General features: G+C 40.5%; 1 protein-coding gene across 1 annotated transcript; it reads left to right on the forward strand.

The window, feature by feature from the left end:
* The first annotated feature begins 3,042 nt into the window (after window positions 1–3,042).
* Window positions 3,043–11,005, forward strand: LOC112567380 (rhodopsin, GQ-coupled-like). The gene is made up of 3 exons (XM_025244094.1): window positions 3,043–3,231; window positions 8,471–8,604; window positions 8,730–11,005. The coding sequence occupies exons 1-3, from the start codon at window positions 3,071–3,073 to the stop codon at window positions 9,596–9,598; spliced, it is 1,164 nt and encodes a 387-aa protein (XP_025099879.1). The 5' UTR covers window positions 3,043–3,070; the 3' UTR covers window positions 9,599–11,005.
* Window positions 11,006–20,134: the final 9,129 nt, after the last annotated feature.

The following is a 20,134-nucleotide window of genomic DNA, read 5'->3' on the forward strand; positions in this document are numbered from 1 at the left end:
GGAACTAAAACTTTAATCCGTGCCTTTTGTGACCTCGAGGATGTATGTTGTATATATTGTGTATACATAATTATCTTTCATCTGGAATTCCCAAGTATCGTGTCGATAGACTTCAAAGGATCCAGAATAACGCTGCTCGCCTCATCTGCAGACGATCTAGATGTGAACATCTATCAGCCATCATTCGCTCTCTTCATTGCCTGCCAGTCGTGGACCGTGTGGTCTACAAACTTTCCACTTTGACTTACTTTGCCGTTTCTGGCACCGATCCTCGGTACTTCTCCGAACTCACTCCCCTCTACTCGCCCGCACGACTTCTTCTCTCGTTTTCTGACACCAAGCTTCTGCGAGTCCCACTAAGACAAAGACTATGGACAAAGATATTTCTCCTACCTGGTCCCATCAACTTGGAACGGATTACCCATCAGCCTTCGTCACTCATTATTCAGATTAAATTACATTTCTAATTATATCCCCTGTCGGAAAGTAGACAGCCGAAGTTTCGCATAACGGGCAACTTCGGATATTGTATTTGTATTGTCTTTGTTTGCGTTTGCAATATGCATTTTAAATCAATATTTATTTAATATTGATAAAAAGGTAGTTTAAGGGCACCGTATTTTATCTGTTTGTCTTGTAAATGTTCAAGGAAACCTTGATCGCCTTTTACTCCTTAATATTGAGGTTTTCAGTAAATTGATTTTATTTATTTACTTTTCTTGTGATTGTCCATCAGCAAGTGCAAGTGTTTCTGTGATTCTCGACTTTTTTGTGGGAAACGGAAATCCAAAAGGTAACAGATTTTTGGTGAAGAATAGTGAACACATGCACATCTGCTTGAGACAAGGTCAGTGCAGATTCTAATCAAATGTAAGAAACAATTGTAACATTCTGCTTGTTATTATTTTCCTTGCGTTGTTTTTCCAACTCTTCTATTTCAGCTAAATCAACTTCATGTTTTTCTCTTTTATTCTATTTTATTATTCTCTCTGACTTCGATCTTCATTCAAGGATAGGGCTTTTTTTTTAATGAAATGTCTTGTTTTCCCTTTCAGCACTTAGACATCTTCTTCTGTTTACCATTACAGAAGACATCGGGTTTGTCAGAAAAAAAAGCAGTGCTCACTCACTTGATGAAAAAAACAATGCAATAAGGTGATTTGTCAAACATTCAGCGCATGCGCAGTAAACAAGTAACAGTGTTCAAAGCGGAAGCTAGGGGCGCGGCTGAGAGTTACCTTTCCCAAGACCTACGAATGCGAAGAGATGTATGGGAAAAACACCCTGTTGTGTGATCAATTGTCGCAAGAACAACCTTTTTAAAATCAAGACAAGCTTGATTTAAAGTTAGTATCATCTGTTTCCTCGATGAGTAAATAAAAGCTTCAAGCTCTAAAGAAAACTGTGGTTGCAAGCGATTCGAGGAGAGACATTCATGGTGACAGCAACATGCGGTCGACATTTCGAGTAAGGATGTCAGACAAATGACCCGTGTTCAATCAACTGGATCCCAAAATACCGCGTGGGTAGGAAAGTGAACGAAAACATGCAAGCCTCACCACGAACAGGCAAAAAAAAAACAAAAACAAAAACAAAACAAAACAAAAAAAAAGAAAGAAAGAAAAAAAGAGAAAAAAAAGAAAAAAATAATAATAAAACAGTCTACATTTTCCAGGATGTTAGAAAAATAACAAGAAAGGTGCGGATGGAATTGATTCTGAGATAACAGTTGGCGGAAAAACTGTGGAAGAACTGTTGCAAGATGTACGTTAATAATGTTTACAAAGCTTTTCGCACAATAATTATTCTGGTTGTAGGAACGAATCCTTGCACAGGTAGCGTAGAAATCAGCAGTTTGATGGTTTTGCCTACTGCCATAAATTTCGCCGTGATGTGTTTCACAAATGATCGATGTATAAAATGTATTTCGTGGTGCACAGATTCATTGCCACAGAGGACAATTGATGAGAATAGCAGCCGACAGATGTTCTTTATGCCGGGTATGATCAAGGGAGAGGAAGAGAGAAGCAGGCAGACCGTGTCGGGTTCTTTCAGGCGTTAAACGGGCCAGAGCCAGGCCTTGTTTAGCTTTTATTGTCTTGTTTTGTTTCTGCTTCCCATGTAAAACAAGATGGCGAACAACGGTAACATAGTCAGGGTTCTTAGCCCCCGTCGAAAACAGATCAGAGTGTATATATACTACATAAAGTGCAGGCTACCATTCGCTCACATGATGTGAAACAAAATATTACACAATCAATATAAAAAATTGCTTCCCATCATCTCAACGTGTACTGTTTCTGAGACTGCAGCACACAGAATACCGTGACAATATGAAAATATTCAAAATACAGACGATATTTACACACAAAATATACTTTAATGGGACTTTAAAAAATAGTGCGCTATGCAAATGGATTGTGCATGTACATATTTCCCAAATATTATAGAAGGTCGATGTCAGAATATAGTAAATGTGATCCTCCCTTGAGGAATAGAAAAGGCTGATGGAGAAAGCATGTCTTGCTCGTTCGTTCGAGACAACCTCGTCGCCCGGCATCGTGCCGTTGTCAGGGATGTGACCAGCAGAGCCATCGGGCGCCCCATAGAATTCACTAAACCCACAGACAGACGTAAATCTCTGGATACATCCGGGGTAAGCCAAAGGGGTTCGATGATCTCAGTCGATCTGGCGGGCGATGCCGAGTCTGCTTCCTCCTCACTCTGCCGCTTGCTGGCGTGTCACTTGCCGCGCGAACCGCTACGGTCCGCATCGCGTCCAGCAGTTAGTCAAACCTCCGACAACCAATGGATGCCTACAGCAGACGATCGGTCTTCGTTCTGATTGCATATCTCCATCTTTCCGTTTGAATGAAGTCGGAAACGCTGTTGCAAAACTGCTGCAGAGGCTTCCTGCAGACAGGTGTAGATAGTAACTTCCTAGAGAGTCCTCCCCCATCCCCTCCCCTCCCCTCACCCACCTCTCGCGCACCCGATGGAGGGACTGAAGATGGCGCAAGGTGAGAGCGCGGTGGGTATGGAGGTGCGGGTACAGACGGCCAGTTCCGTGATGTCAGACGCCAACAAACTTAACAACAGTTTGAGTCATCCTCACTGGTGGGGTGTGCAAGGTGTTTCGCAGTTGCAGCACACGGCCATCGGAGTCTTTCTGGTGGGTTTTACGGTCACCGCCACCGTCAGCAACATTTTGGTCGTGTCTACCTGTCTGGGGTGAGTACAGGACCCAGATATATATATATACACAGATGTTCTGATTTCTTTGTGTTCTGACTTATGTTTCATTACTATCAGTTTTTACTTCAGCTCCACTATCTCCAGTTCTATGGTTGGGGGAAATGTCAATTCATCTGCCACATTCTTTTCATATGTTACTTTTGTCATCTGTAAAAGTGCGTGTACACAGTGAAGTGTAATTTTGATGATGACTCTGGTCATCTGATCACACAATTTTTTTAGTGCTTGCTTCTGAGTTAAGTATCCCTCTTCTCTCTTCTTTTTTTATTTTTGTCTGACTATATTTCTTTTTCTCGCACTTCATCTGTCTCGTTTTTGATGAAAGCTGTTTTGCTGATATAAATACTATGCTCTTCGGTTAGTTTATTTGCATTTTTCGCTTCTTTAAAGAACTTTTCTCTCGCTTTTTAACCTCTGATGTATTTAAATGAAAATTTAATCAACTTGGTCGGTGTTTTTAAAGATCCATTGAACCAAAGCATTAAGTTTTTTTGACAGAAATGTCCGATAAAGGTCACAACGAAATTTAGAAGCTTTTAAAACCTCAGCAACGTGGGCACCTAAATATCATGTTGGCAAAAGAGGACAAAGATAATTATAAAAAGGATAAAGAAAAAAAATCAGGCTCAAACGCCGTCCATAGTTCTGTTGCTGGTGTAGAATAATGAGCCTACTGGGTGTCGTCTGCGACTGATGACCATTGCAGTGAAAGCGAGGCTGGACAAAGATTGATGTTTTCCGCTTGCTTTGACTAATAGCCTCCGCTTCTAGTGGTGCTGGACTTGACATTTCGCTTGCACCATCAAATGGAAGACTGCCCACCCGACAGAGAACTTGATGGATCAGGGTAGTCAAAGTGCGACAAGGGTTCTGGTTTCTTCAAGCCTCACCACTAAACGGTTCGCTTCTTACCTTTCCAGGAGGTTCTTGTAGACCTGCCTACCCTTAGGATGGTCAACCTTAATACTCACCGAGGAAGCTTTGATTCCAGAGGGGAAATCTGTAAACTTCGATCATCTTCCATGTGCTCAATCATTGTAAGATCAAACAAACCTAGTGTTTTGGAATTAGCGGTGATTTCTGGAATTCTAAGGTTGTCCCCAGATGATAATAGGAAACCCTTCAAGACTTTACCTGACCTTTGTTGGATTATACAGGTTTCCTAGCCCTAAGCTACAACCCAGGGCAGCAGGGCGCAAAACTTTTCTAGCATTTAAATGGATTTTATTGAACAGGAAGTTGCTCAGTGCTAATAAAATAAGAGCAACTACACAACGCGCTTCAAATTTTGTTAAAATCAAAGTTTATTAACAGTAAAACTGGATAAAAGTGTATTCTACTCCTTTCTAGGCTGTCTCCCTTCTACGAACATACAATTACAAACATAAACACAAATCCGCACGCGCGCACGCGCACAGACACACACACACATATCCTAAAAAGGTAGATTGCACGAGTGTCCTTTCGTACAAAATTCATCAAAACTCGAGGATAATTTAAATTAGGATATTAATATATGAAACTTGATGCTTGTAACTTGATGCAAGTCCTTAATTCAAGAGATCTTCGTTTTTTGTATCTCATATTCAGATCCGTTATGTACATCTGTTGTCTGCTTACGTCATTGATTTCTGCGAGTTCTCTTTTCTTGCAAAAAGTTAATCATCTTGACGAGTCTGTTCTCGTGATTTTTTTTTTTTTTTTTTTTTGTCTTCTTAGACGGAATTTTTTTTCTTCCGTTAATGCTTGTTCAGCAGTGTCACTTCTTTGCCAGAGTTTCTGGAAATGTCTAGTGAAATCTTCCATTAAGGTCACGAGTTTTTAAATAATGGCATTACAACAGCTTTGCCTGTAACGAGGACAGGCTGGCGAGAGATCCTGAATCTTCAACACTTTTTGTAAAAATACATTCGCGGGTATTATTATACAGATTACAAAAATAACAAATGTACTCGGCTCACCAAAGCTTTCGCGAATTTCGTTTTTTAAATAAAAGTGAAGCAATTGCGAACACACGATCTTGTCGTGTCCAACAGGGCGGGATTTCACAACACTCATACAAATCAACAACAGGGGATATGCCTATTGTCAGCCACTGATGGGAAGCTGTAAACAGGATTAAATTACCAGACAAAGAACAGAGTGTCGAATCATCACGCAAGCTGATGCGAGGAAACAAAATAAAGAGGAAAAAAACATCAGAAAGGAAATAGGATTAGAAGACAATGCGTACCATTCCCTGAAACACATTAACACCAATGGCGCTCAATCCACTTTCACCATTAAAACATTGATGACAGCCTCCCGACACAAGCATGAATAGACCAAATCCAGATTACAACAAAAATAAGTTCGAATTTCAAATAATGAATCGCAAAACGCTGTTATATTCAAGAGAGAATGGCTTATTTAATTATATTTTCACATTTAAAGGAGAATAACTTTTTAACTTTTTTTTCGGTCAATGATTTCATTGACTGGTTAAAACTCTCGGCATTGTTACTCTTGCTGTTATCGTTGCAGTATATAAATTAATTTTTCATACAATGGGATATTCTAAAATACATGGGTCATTACTGCGCCAACAGCCATCATGTAATGGCACAGTAATGCTACTGTAATATTAAGGAAACTTGAATATTGTCATAATATTACTGTCAAGTGTTGGTGGTGCACGTGGGACATGGAAATCTCACACATTTAGTAGATGGGCTCCAAGAAATCGCATTTATGTCTAGGACCAGACTTTGTGCAAACAAAAAAAGTTTCTTAAAACATCAATCTGCTCGTATTACCGAGGTCTGCAGGTTCGGATCAGGTTAGGACGCAGTCGGGCGGAGCTATCGCTGGATGGAGAGCATCGTGACGAGGCTGCGTGACGAGGCTGCAGATGTAAACCACGATGAGTTCAGACTACATCCGAGGGGATTTTGCCACTGAGGTCAGCCAAACAAAGGGTCGCGAGGAGTAAACAGGCTGTTGATGGTCAATGGTCAACTGGGGACCACCCTAACAATTCTAAGAAAAAGTGGAGACCATCGTTAAATACGAGAGGAAAGCACCAAAGGGCCTGGCTAAAGTAAACCATGATGGTGGGGAAACAACTGTAAATGAACTCAGCGATGAGATATAATGGGGATCTTTCGTTTTAAATCGGTGTCCTACGGCAACATCCAATCAGAGCTGAGCAGTTTTCTTAGTGCCTTCTGCAAACCAGAAACGTTGGGGAGCGAGTAGGGCAAGAGTATGTGTGTGATTTGGCTTATATTGTAGTTTCATTGTAGTCTTCTACAAGCTTCACTATTTCAGCTTCATTAACATGGAGAAAAAGGCATTAAAATCAAAGAGAAGTTCTTAGTCACCTTCACAGCCGCCTGCTCTTGTAGAAGTAGTTATGTTAACTATTGACTAGAGTAAACAAGACAAACTGATGAAAGAGAAGGGTGACAGTCTCTCAATGTGTGAAAGAGTCCTGTACGGTAAGAAAATGTTGTTTGGTTTCCCTCTTTCTTGTGTGTGTTGGGGGGAGGTAGAATTGTAACAAAAATTATTATTTGCTATTTATTGCACTCTCTGTATACATGTATATTTTAGGGATCTGTCAAGCACATAACAGTTAAATTTAAAGGCAAGAGGCAAAACATCATTCTGCACATTTCTCCGTTTCTCCAACGATTCGTTCTTATAATAAAAGAATAGTAATTGTGTGACAGCTTAATAGATATTTATCAATGTATATTTGACATCAGTGTTAATCTTCACATTTCTGGGTTTCTCTCAACCAGCTGTTATTTCAGAATCAATGCCTGACTATGCCAAGCGCATCCTTTACCCTGATTTCTTTCCAACTGGAAAAGAAGTTCGAGTTTACACTGTAAAAATCTGCTTTGCTCGTAGCTCGTGCTTGTGTATTTTCACTTTTACACCCACGATGTTGGAATCCAGCTGAGTTAACACTCATCATTCATGTGAAAATACTCATACTGTTGAGTTTGAGTAGTGAATCTCCTCCTGTCGACCCCGCTATCAGGAACGTGTCAGCTGGGGAAGATAAGACAGTGAAAGGAAGAAGAAATTTTCTCTGCCCTCACAAAAAGACCTGACAGAGAAAAATGAAGCCTTTTACCCCACCATTAACCTCCTTCTCCATCAAAACGACATAAAGACGGTTAGGGAACGATTTAAAGCTAAAATAATGGATGATATTCAATTTTAAATGATTAAAATATAATGTCTTGACATACTAAGCCAAAAAAAAAAAATCAGAATTATTAAGAGAACTAAAACATAAGAAACAGAAAACAGAATATCCTACATTCACGCTAAACTGTAAGAACAAGAAGATTGATAGCTTCTCGCTCAGTCGGTGTCTCACGGTGCGATGCCGATCTTGCTGGAGAAGCAATTTTTTTCTGGTTAATTACAAGAGCGATATGGACTCCAGCCTGCTACACACACCGCTGATCCTCCGACTCCAGACTGCCAAAGTTTTCAGGTTTGGGAGGAAGTGAGCCTGCAAAACAGCAAATTAAGGGAATTACAAAGTGCACTCAGACGATTAGCAGCGTGAACTCAAGAAGGAGACCTCTAGTTCACATCCATTAAACAAAGAATATTCTAGACAAAGAAAGCTCGCTGAATCTTATAAGGTTCACACATTTTTTGACTGTAATAAAAGAACAGGACGATTCTGGTGAAACGAATCCTATTACCACGACATTCCTAATTATCAATAAGTCCACTTGAATTATCCGATGCCACCCACAGTCGTGCATTTATATTTTGTTTAGTAATGTATACTTAAGTTCATCGTCTTGAATTTTCGCCAATACATCGCAATAGAAGAAGCTGTATAGAAATCTGGAGACAGATGTCGCGTGGAAACCATCCATTAAACTTTTGTCACGAAACATCCATTCTGGTCAAATAAACAAAGACATCGATTCTTCTCCGGCACAAGATGTATGGTTTCAACTGAGGCCAAAGAATTGGGTTGTCTGCTGTGTAAATCCAGTCAAGCCAATAATATTTTGTACGAAAATAATAAATCTTGCCTCGGTAAACAACATCAAAGGAAGTTGCACTTTGAGAAGATCTGACTTTCGTGGGTATTCTCCTGTTTACGAAACGAAGTTTTGGTAGGTATTATCTTGTTTACGAAACGAAATCCACCTTGTATGGATGCACTCAAAAGTTTTATCTATTTTGTTCACAGATATCGAAGCTTGAGGACCACTAGCAACTTGCTAGTCGTTAACCTGGCTGCCGGGGACCTGGTCATGTGCGTAGTGGATTTTCCTCTGTTTGCGGTCGCATCTTTCTTCAACTTTTGGCCATTTGGAATGAACGGTGAGTTGTCATTGTTTACAGCTTGTCCCGTTTGTGTTTGATGTCTCGTCCTGATCCAAAGAAAATTTAGCGGTATATAAGTCATTTCCGGAAACTGTTACAGTCTGTCCTTCCTCATCTTGCAGTGTGCCAGGTGTACAGCCTGATCACCGCCATGGCGGGCCTCGTCACCATCAACACCCTGGCTGTCATCTCCGCAGACCGCTACCGCGCTATCGTCAACCGCCTGTGCCAGCACCACCAACGAACGTCACGACCGACGACGCTGCTGATAGTCTTGTTCATCTGGGGGTGGTCGGCGCTGTGGGCCGTGGCCCCCATGCTGGGCTGGGGTCGCTACGTTCTGGATGGCGTTGGCACGACCTGCACCTTCGACTTCCTGACCCGCACGGCCAACAACATCTCCTTCGTGATGGCCATGATGATGGGCAACTTCGTCATCCCGCTCGGCGTCATCACTTTTTCTTATCTCCACATCTGGAGAGCGGTGCTGGACGCCAAGCGGCGCCTGAAGGAACAGAACGTCCACGTCTACGCCGGACGGACGAATACGAAATCGCCCGCGCATGCGCATGGAAGCCTGAAAGGCCAAGGACATCAGGGGCGAGATCACACGGTGGGTCAGAGGCGCCATGGGCGCGAGTTCTTGCAGGGACAGAACCAGCGGCTGCGGATCAGATCGGAGACACGAACAGCGTGCACGATCCTGACGCTGGTGCTGGCGTTCGTGGTGGCCTGGTTCCCCTACCTGGTGGTGTGCATGATCGGGCTGTTCGGCGACCGATCTCAAGTCACCGTCACAGCCTCGGTGGTGTCTAGCCTGGTGGCCAAGACGTCGACTGTGTCCAACCCTGTGCTGTATTGCATCATCCACCCCAAGGTCCGGCGCAAGCTGCACGTCACGCTGCTACGTCTGCTGTGGAGTACGTCACCGCGCCGCAGCTTCCATGCATCCTCGACCTCAGAACGATCTCCGGCCCGGAACTTCAGCTAGTTGCTAGTGATCCCCCGCTGCTGCACAGCCTGTTGTTAGAGACCTGGTGGCTGTTTTATTGTTGCACGATCTGCTGAATGGCCTGTTAACATACACACCTGCTTGTGGTCTGATGGTCGCACGGTCTGCTGGTAGCGAACTGATGCACAGCTGCCACACGATCTGCTGAATGGCTTGTTAACCTGCACACCTGCCACACGTTGAATTGCCTGTTAACATGCACACCTGCTGTCTGGTCTGATGGTCGCACGTCTGCTGGTAGCGAACTGCCACACAGCATTCTGTTTTTTTCTGTTGGTTTTTTGTTTTAACTATACAACCTTTTCTTCAAATTGTGACTGGTTTATTTTCTTAGCTAATAACAAGGAATGTATAACGGACAGATGGATGCATCTTTCTTAACCACGACAGCTGGAGTTTGGTCATGTGTGCCAGGTCTTGCTTCTCATCAGGCATCGTGTCATCGTCGCTTCCTCACAATATTCATTCCTGTTGTCCTATCAAACAAGTATATAAAAATTCCTATCGATACTCAGTTACGAGCGTCTGTTGAAAGAAAGGACATGAACTCCACCTCTTTGCATCCAATTTTGTGTTCTTCCGTCTCTCCTGGGTAATCATCGTCAAGAATCAGGTTGGGCATTGCATGTCCTTTGCCTCGGGGTTGTATAGGAAAGCTATAGTGTCGACATTTCTTCTTCCCCTCCTCTGTCTTCTTCTTAATACCAATATTTGTCGTCTTAACATGTAATTATCTTCTTTTGACTATTTGGACAAATCGGAGAGAACGAACTGGAAAAGTTAGACCGAGAATTAGGTCAATAAAAAGTGACAGGAAGGAAAATGCAATGTGGACAGATTATTTTAACAGGGTTGGCATTAAGTCGACTTATAATATCATTTCACGAGCCAAGCAGATTGACACTTAAAGACATTACGATCGTGCTCAGTTAAGGATACGGTGGTAGTAATGAACGCAAGTGTAGGTGCTGCCCCCTACCGGGATGATTTATTGAAAGCTCTTTCCTCCTTGTGGAAACCGGTCTTTGAGTGCCTTTAGCCTTCTGCAGTTTTGTCACAGTTTTTTTCAGTTTTGTCTTTACCTGTCGGTAGATGTGCTAAGCGATTAGCTGTACCATCGATATCAGATTGCCGTCTATCATCTCTTGCTTTCTGGCACGGATACTCTACCGCGGCTTTCTAAAGAGAGAAAACACCAAGATCAGAACTAAGAAATAAATATAAATAATGTTAAAAGCTTTTTGGCAAAATAAAATAATTAATTAAAGTATATTGCAAGTAAATTTATAAACAATAAATTATAATTTCCCCATAGCAAAAAATCTCTGGCAGTTACAGTTTCTTGCCCACGTGTTGGGTTGCCTCCTAAAACTCGTCAGTTCCGGAGCTCCAATCAGAAAAGGAACAGTCCTTCTCCCGGTTACTGTCTTTTTCGAGGTTCCAGTGAGCTAGAACTGGCACACCTATATTGGAAAACAAAACCAAAACACAACATAAGAACACCGGTAGAAAAAATGTCCTCAATATCTAAACATTCTGCAAATTTGTTATGTTACCCTGTTTGTTATATATGCGTCAAAATATGTTTGATTTACTTCCCACTGCTTAAAACCAAAGCTAACAACAATCTGAATGCAAACTCAAAATTCACAAAACTCAACTCAGTGGGTTTTAAGTGAGTAAACTGTTCTGAAAGGTCTGACCAAGACTTCACGTCTGGTCAGAACACAACAAAGATGAGAACTGTCAGGTAAAGAGTCAACAACACACAGCACAAATGATGAATACTAGTCACCTTGACCTCCACAATCTATACTCTGACCTTTTCACTGTCGCCGCTACATCAAAGTGTAATAAACAAACCCACGCAATCCAACTCCAACTAATCGTCGTCTGACCTTTTCTCTTTCTTCTTCCCTCCGAAACGTGTTTGTGGAGGAGGGTCTTCAGCTATTTATTTGTTTGTACTTGTCCCCTCACAGGTGTGAAGAAAGACTTTGACATTAAGGGACGAAACTATGAGGACTTTTTATGACATTATTTTGTAAGTTCACAGCCTTAAGGATGCTGCTGTTCTGGCTCTGCGTGTGGGTGGGTGTGGGACCGTGTGTGTTGGTGTCTGAGCTCAAGAGAGTTTGAACATAAATAAATGGTTGCATCGATGTTTTTATATAAATTTTCTGTTAATATATAAATTAAGATATATGCCACCCTAAATGTGTTTGTGCGTTAGTCTTCATGTGCTGGTAGCTGCATACGATCTGTCCTACACGCATGTGTCTGTAAGTGTGGATGGGGTGGATAGGGTATGTGGGTAATGCGAGCGTGGTATACAGATGTCTGCAAGTAATTCTACAAGTAATTCTACTCGGATACAATTCCGTGGACGACATACGATCATTTAATCGAGTCTGAAAGAAAAGCCCCTAACACAGACACAAACAAAGTTGTTAAGTAATTGTTATTCCCCCGGTTAGTGCAACTAGACTGGTGGCTTTAATAACAGTTAGTTCTCGCGGCTCATTTTGGTTTGTTTGTTTATTTATTTTTGGTTTTTGTTTGTTTTGTTTTTTTATTTTTTTTGGTTTTGTTTTTTTTTTTTTGGTATTTTGTTTTTTTTTTTGGCTTGATGACATCTGACTTCTTTTGTTGTCACTAACCCTGCGTTTGTTTTATATTTAAGTGGAGTCGACAACACTTTTTTAACCCATTGTGAATATGTCCTCTTGTTTGAAGACTTTTTGGTTTAATTAAAGACTTGTTGGTATTTTTACCCGATGTCACTAGGGTATTTCCATGGCGTTTGCCATTTGAAAATGTGAAAACTGAAAGATTTGCTCCTTTTTGTTTGGTGTTTGTTTTCCCTCTCATTGTACTTCTAACTGCTCTCTCATCATTACTTGTTTAATCGACATTACAATTTGAATGTTTCCTGATGCTTGGACTTAACTATTATTTAATAATTTCTAATTACTATTTCTCTTAGCTCAAAATATTACTTTTAACTTGCATTATTTTTTGTAGGGGAAATGACATATTTTTGATGTCAACATGCTGAGTTAGGTCCGCACCTGTTTGCTAACATATTCGCACATTTGTCAGTGTAGTCAAACTTCAGGACACTTCATGTTACCCGGTTAAGAACAGTTTTAAAGTTCTACTCCACATTGTGATACACTCATACTTGTCCGGTGAAGAATGGTCTTTACGAGACTAAAAGAAATCATGCATGCTGTTTGACATGTGTTGTTTGAATGGTAATTCTGGATATTAACATTTTTTATTATCGTGTTAAAAATTACCCATCCTTATTTAGGTAATGGGGAGCGAACACTACATGCTTCAATGAAGGATGCTGGTGTAAGGTGAATTCCGGTGAACAAAAGCTTAAATGTTGTGGCCGTATTCAATGATGGAAAGAAGTTGATGAACAAAGGTGTTTAGTGTACGTGGAGAAAACGTGAAAGTGAAAGAACATATTTATGGTTTAGCCAACAGAGGCATGATTACAATTATGTAAGTGGAGTTTTGCTACTCATAAGAATAGAAACACTCTCCGGAAAAGTCCTACAGGGATGTGGACCCTATGACACTATGGAACCAGCCAGGAATGGCAAGAGGTTCCCTTCTGAAACCATCCCACCTTCTCGTGCTTTGCCTGTAAGGCTGTCAAACCAGTATTTACACATCTTACTGATTACAATGTGATGAGAAGAACACATATTAACAATGAAAGTCTACAGAATGTCCGTGGAGCAGGTCTACAAAGTGTAGATACCACCTGGAGCCGGGATTTGTGTGTGCAAAAATGGTCTTTGACAGTAAGAGTGTGGTATACAGCATATAAAAGCCAAGATACCACAGCTTTGTTGATGGAACACACTAAGTAAATTTTGGAGAAGATGTGATTCATTTGCAGAATATTTAGAGAGAAATGTATCAAAGAAATCAAATAAGGTTTTTTAAGTTATGCTTAAAAAAAGACTGGTAATGCTAGCCTTTAATTGTTCTTTCTATTTGTTTTTGTTTTGTTTTTGTTTGTCTTCATCTCATCCTGCCAGCAGTGATACAGTTGCCATTATTAATACAGCTGCTATCATACGTGCCTCATATTATTTCTGGCGATGACAATGAAATCACACTTGAAGATGGACAACAATGTGGACCGGTAATTGTAAATAATTTCACATGTTTTTAAGAATGAACTGTTGATGATGCTTTGGTCTGCATGACACTTGATTTTTTTAAGTTGAAATAAATTTTATGTGTTTAAGTTGTATGACATCTGTTATGGTTATGTTGGGTGCGTGTAACATGATTGTTACTGGAGAGAGATTTTGCAATACTTGATAATGACAGGTACCATCGCCAACTTTGAGATTAGATAATAAATAAAAGGTTGTATTGCATGCTCTGAAATTTTACAGAATTATGTTTATATTGTCTACCTAACTGAATCTGTGTAAAACGTGGATCCCGATTGAGTTTTCGCTTCTTGAGCGAGATGCAGGTGGAGGAAGCCAATTATTCCCGGCTCCCTAGTCCCACACACCGGGGAGTCCATCAGGAGGTAATGTCAATGCCACCGACTGGGTCTGATATTTCATTTCGCTAAATTGTAAGTCAGGGGCCAATCAACCTCAGAAACTCAATAAGGAAGACCACCAGAAGGTATGTTTGGGTAATTGCAGAGGCGTGTCTGTCGTTTTTCATCAAGGGATTAAACGAAGTTATATCCAGCCAATGTGAAGAGGCTCGTCAGGAGAGATGCTTGATTATGGCAATAAAACCAATGTTTTCTCTTCATCATTCGTCTCAGCCTCCTCAGCGCACTTCTCGCGCTTCAAAGCCACGCAATACTGTTTATGTCTCTGACCCAGTTCCAAAAGAGGTAATGAAAATATCGCAAATTTATGTCGACATTTGAAGCCAATCTCTTATCCACCCTTAGGTGCATGATTTAGCTGATTAGCCAATCAGTAAGCATCAATATCCCACAAAGACACATCACGTGGATTTACTGGAATCTTCTAGACTGGATTCCCTCCCAGACTTAACAGTATTTGTCTGAAAGAAAAGTTTTAAAACTTGGTGCAAAATCCGAACAATGGGTGGGTAGCCGGATAAATGAGATGTAAGTTGAGACATATTTTAACCTCTCGACACATAAAAAACCTACTTTCTGTCTCGTCCATCGAACGGCACACACATCTCTCTATAATGGACACCTCCATTTTGCTTTGTGAAAAGAATATGTGCTTTTGTATTTAGTGTGTTGCTGTTGAAATATTTTTTCTAAGAAAGCGGCTTCCTGCTATTTGTTCCGAATGTTCTCGGTTTCTGTAGTTTTTTCTGGAACAAAAGAGACCATTTCTCACCCAAGTGACCAGTCCATGAGGCAGCAAGCATCTCAAGACAGCCTCGAGGGAAGAGGGATGAGGGAGTGTCTGGAGGCGCACCCCATAAAAAATGTAGCGACTGTCAGGAAGGTGTATCTCCCGATTAAATGAGACAAATGGAAGCTCCACTACTCACAGTCTCTTCCTTCTTTCAGCGGATGGCAGCAGCAAAGCCTTCACTTACTTAATGCCAAAAGGCGACGAAAGAAAGGCAAACGGGGAAAAATTAAGAAACTAGAACTGGAAGGGAAGAGATTCATTTCCTTCCAAATTACTTTTTCGTGCAACGATAACTGTGTTTTAGAGATTGTCTTTATAATGTATTTTTAAGCCAGAGCAGCTATGTCAGTTTGTTTTGTAAAAATGTAACGGAAACATTCTTCTGTATATAAAAAAATATTGCATAAGAACAGAATAAAAACAGAAATGTAAACAAACCACAATAAGGAAAAAATTCAAACTAAAAACAAGTTGGCAGGAAAATGGAAAGAAAAAGACCCACTAGCAGACTGGCGGAGAGAGAGAGGGTGGGGAGGAAAGCAGCCAAAAGACCGGGAATGAAAGGTCGGGGGGGGGGGGTGAGAAAGAACGAAAAAAGTAGCCAACAGGCAGAGAGATGAGAGCGAGCGAACAGAGAAGAGAGAGATAGGAGGGTTTAACGGTTAACCCCTACTCATAAGAGTGTATGAGAAAACTGCAAGACTACTAAAATAACAGAGCAGAAGAAGTCATGAAACCAACGTACAAAGATAGTAAAGGATTGAGAGAGAAAAATAAATATAGAGAAAATTGTCTATTTTGAGTATCAGATAGACAGGTATAGAGGGTACGGGTCAGCGACCCCTTGGTGTGTGTGTGAGAGAGAGAATGTATATGTAGGTTAGCATGCGTGTGAGAGAGAGAGCACATTTGACAGAGACGGAGAATGAGAGCAAGCCAGAGATAGACTGAGTATAAGAACTAATTCCGTGCAGGAAACGGAAAGAAATCAATCAACGTAAGCAATATCGGCAAGAGACAGAATGATTCTGTCCTCACTTCATGGCTGAGGACAATTTCTGCGCGTGCTGGAGGGTCATCACACGACACCAGCGACAGGGCCATGGCTGTCTGCCAGCAACGGTCAGCAAGTGACCCCCATACAGAGGTCGGTGTCGAGACAACATCAATACCTAAGTATACTCAGACCTGTTAATATACATTTACCATAATTTATTGTTTCTCAGTTTGTGCGTATGCGAGCGTGTGTGCGCGCCCGCGTGTGTGTGGTTTTCTCAACCACTCACATTCTGACATGCATGCTCTTTCATTTGCAACAAAACAAATTTTTGTCAGAGCTGTTCCCGCCCACACAACACGCAGAAAATATATTCAACAACAAGTAAACAGCTTACAACTTTGAATTCCCGGCAAGCAGCGGCAGAGATGTAATCAAGATATTAATCACACAAAGAGCATGTTAAAAGTTTGTGGGTTTTGAGAGATGCTCCAGGTCTAGCATTTTCTCCAATTCAAAGGTGTTAAGGCATGTGGAGAGGGGATGCCTTTGGCATAATAACAAGAAGTATTTTGAAAGAAAGAACAAGAAAAGTGAAAATTGAAAATCAAATATTTACAAGATATCTCTGTTCGCTTTCATTTCGTTCATTTTGCTCTTGATTAAAGCCACAAAAAAAGTTGATTTTATTCATGTCACACGATTGGTTTTCATAGAATCGATGCAAACAAACAAACAAACAAACAAACAAACAAACAAACAAACAAACAAACAAACAAACAAACAAACAAACCATTTTACACTTCTAACTTTTTCTCTTAGGTGTGTAATCTCAAAAAAATGGTTTCTGTTCTGAACATCAGAGTCCGTAAGTTGATTTTTGTGGGAAAATGTATACTTTTTCTATACTTCTGTAAATTAGACACTTCAAGAAATGCTACCGGTGACCTGGGTGTGCCCTGAGTAACCCCGAGCCTGGAAATGGAGATTCGAGTGTTTACTGGTCTGGAGTAAATGTGAGCTCATACCTCCACTTGTACCTGGCGATCCCCCACCTCGGGAAATACAGAAACTAGAAAGACTTCATTTCTTTTGGACGATTCAACGATTGTTGTTTTTGGAACACGTGACTTTATCACTTTTTACACCGACTGGGCACCGACTTGAGTAAACTACGAGTATTGCTGATTAATTATGTTAGCACAGGTCCATCTCTCTCAGTAATTGTAAAATTTGAAGAAACTGAGATAGTCATACGCTGGTCTGACAGTAACTACATTACTTGAAACTTTCGTCCAACTTTTCTGACTCTGATAATAAATATTTATTATGATTTGACGATGGGTCGGACGTTGTTATAGTTATGTTTGATATGTTGAATGTTTACATGAAATCTTGTATTAGATGATGCAGAGTGTTTGAATGAGCGGCTGAGCCCTTACTTTGAGAATATCAATATGTTCTGACATGATGGTCAAATTTAATTAATATTTGTTCTCCAGCGGCATTGAACTCTTGCTTTCGGATCCTGAACCCTTATTTATTATTACTCTTTTATATATATATACTTATCTGTGAATCACAGAGTGTGCCGTGACAAAATGATATTCTTCTCCTATCAGTGACTGATTTCTGCAAATGTTTGGGTGGCATGCACGCGCAAAGCTCGTGAAACCATGCAAGCTCACGAAGAACCAATAATATACACTACACAAGTGAACACAGACGAACAATAGGAGTGGGGAAGATGGGAAGTGAAGACAAAAATAGACCAAAGGAGAGAGTGAAGATAATGGATAACTCCTACATTAAGAAACTTTCATTCCAAGAAATTTGGGGCAGAGACAGAAAGCGGACAAACCAAAGACATCCAAAAGACAGAACAGAATGAATAATTTAATCATAGGAAGCAGTTGAAAGTAAATCACACGAAACCAGAGTCTCTCGACCACAGGCCTCGTTACAGGGGTTGGTACCCTGGAGGGCAAAGTAGCAAAATAAGTAATAGCCTCACGCTACAGTACACGAATACAGTAATAGCTATGGCAAGTAACTAGGAATAGCCATTGCTTTCAGTTCTCAGATTGCCAAAAATATATGTACAAGCTTTGTAATCCATATGGCAGAGACTTATTTTCTTCACACAAGAGCAAGCAAGCAAGCACACACCCACATATTGAAGGATGACAAAAAGCAAAGAAAGTATAAGAAGATTGGGGAACCTTAAAACATATACCACATCTGAGGCTTATGTGTTTTGTCATCTTCCCACACTCAATTAAGATTTTACAGGAAATGGGAAGTAACTTTGAGCAATCTACAATCTTATTACTATTGTTCTGATGCAAACTTCAGCAAATTATTTACATTTTGGTAAAACTTCTGGCTCTAAGACTTTTTTTTTCTCACCGCAGAAAATAAATTAGCAGCTGAAAGCTTCGAGTTATTTCTCTTTTTTGTTAGCTTACATGTATCTCCATTCACTGCTTATTTGTTTGTTTTTAAAGATTTTCATTTGTGAACCCATCTTACAGGCGCAAATCTTGCAACATTTATATTGAAGTCTTTCTCTCCAAAGCCTGTAGGCAGCGATTTTTCCTCTTGAAAAGGTCAATGAGTTCATTGGAAAATCCATGTCAGTGATTAGCTGACACGAAGTCTCGCACATTCCAAACGTAGTCAAAAAGAAATGGAGAGAAGGAGAGGATGAGTACACACGCATTCAGACACACAATATAATCACACAGCATAATGCCACATATCACATTTCTATTTCATTTTTAGACAGAGATTTTTTTCTCACAGATCAGCTCTAACAAAACACCGGGGGTGTATTTGGACATCTGAGTCCCATGTGTTGTCCTGATACAAAACACGTCCTGTTTATGTCCTTATTTTCAACCTGTTGATACCTGCATGTTGGACAAAACTTCGCCACTGGTCTGAAACACCTGCTTTAACAGTTAAATACATCATTGTGATCATAACTGAGTCAGTGGTGCACGCGATTCACCGAAGTGTTTGCGAAAACTGGAGCAGCTTCCCCCAAGTGTACAAGAACTCTTCGTGTTCCGATAAGAGACGACGATAAGAGATAACCACGCGGCCGACAGACGAGGAAGGGAAGATGAAATGTTCCCTCATTGCCAGCACGAGGCACAGGTGGATGTTACTTTGATTTTCTTAAAAGTTATTTTTAAAGCAAAATGTTGACTGGGTTTTGTTGGAGTTTGCATTTAGACTACTACAAAATCATGCGCATGCGCTCTGTAACCATATCTGCTTTCCTAGAATCAAGCGAAACTTGGTTTTATGGCATCGGATATGTAAAGGAGAATATGGTCCATAAAAAAGGTGATACAGAAGGATCCTTTCTATTGCATTTTATACTACATCATCAAGAAGAAGACTTCCCGGCCACATGAAAATATGCCGGGTGAAAATCGTGAAGACTTGTAGTGATGAAGAACAAGAGACAGACGAACACTCAAGACTCAACAAACCTGTCATTCGGCACTTTCCAAAATTAAAAAAATTCCAGAGAAGGGGATAGGTAGTAGTATCGGTACGTGGTTTTACAATCACTTACGAGGGAGAAACCAAAATAATGATGAGGTGACAGGTCACGGATGACTGTTCAAGTAGGCATGAGTGATCAGCAAATGTAGGAATCCCAACCCAAGCTTTCTTCTTGACTTGATTGCTGCAGGGAAATATTTCAAGTCATTTATTATTCAGGAGAGTGCATGGAACCACCTAATTTTCTGGTAAAAGCTTGGAATATTTTTCGTGAATGCTGACATTTTCTCATTAACCAAAATTTTGCCCTTCACCTGCTCATAGACGTGTTACCAAGATTAAATGCTTTTTAATAAATGAATTATGTTCAAAACTTTCTTTTAGAGAAGACCGAATGATATCCAAAATTCATATGCCTGTCGATGTTCTTCCGGTTTCTGCTAAAAATTGTTTTTATATGAATGACTTCGTGGAGAAATCGGAAACTTCTTGTTCTAATCTCAAGTAAGTACACACGAAGAGAGAGAATATTAGGCTTTTCAAAAGGTTCTTTAACAATTCTGATATTAATGGTTAAAGATTGTACAAGGCAAAGCCTAA

The sequence above is a fragment of the Pomacea canaliculata genome, linkage group LG1, assembly GCF_003073045.1.
Source record: "Pomacea canaliculata isolate SZHN2017 linkage group LG1, ASM307304v1, whole genome shotgun sequence".
Taxonomy (NCBI): Eukaryota; Metazoa; Mollusca; class Gastropoda; order Architaenioglossa; family Ampullariidae; genus Pomacea; species Pomacea canaliculata.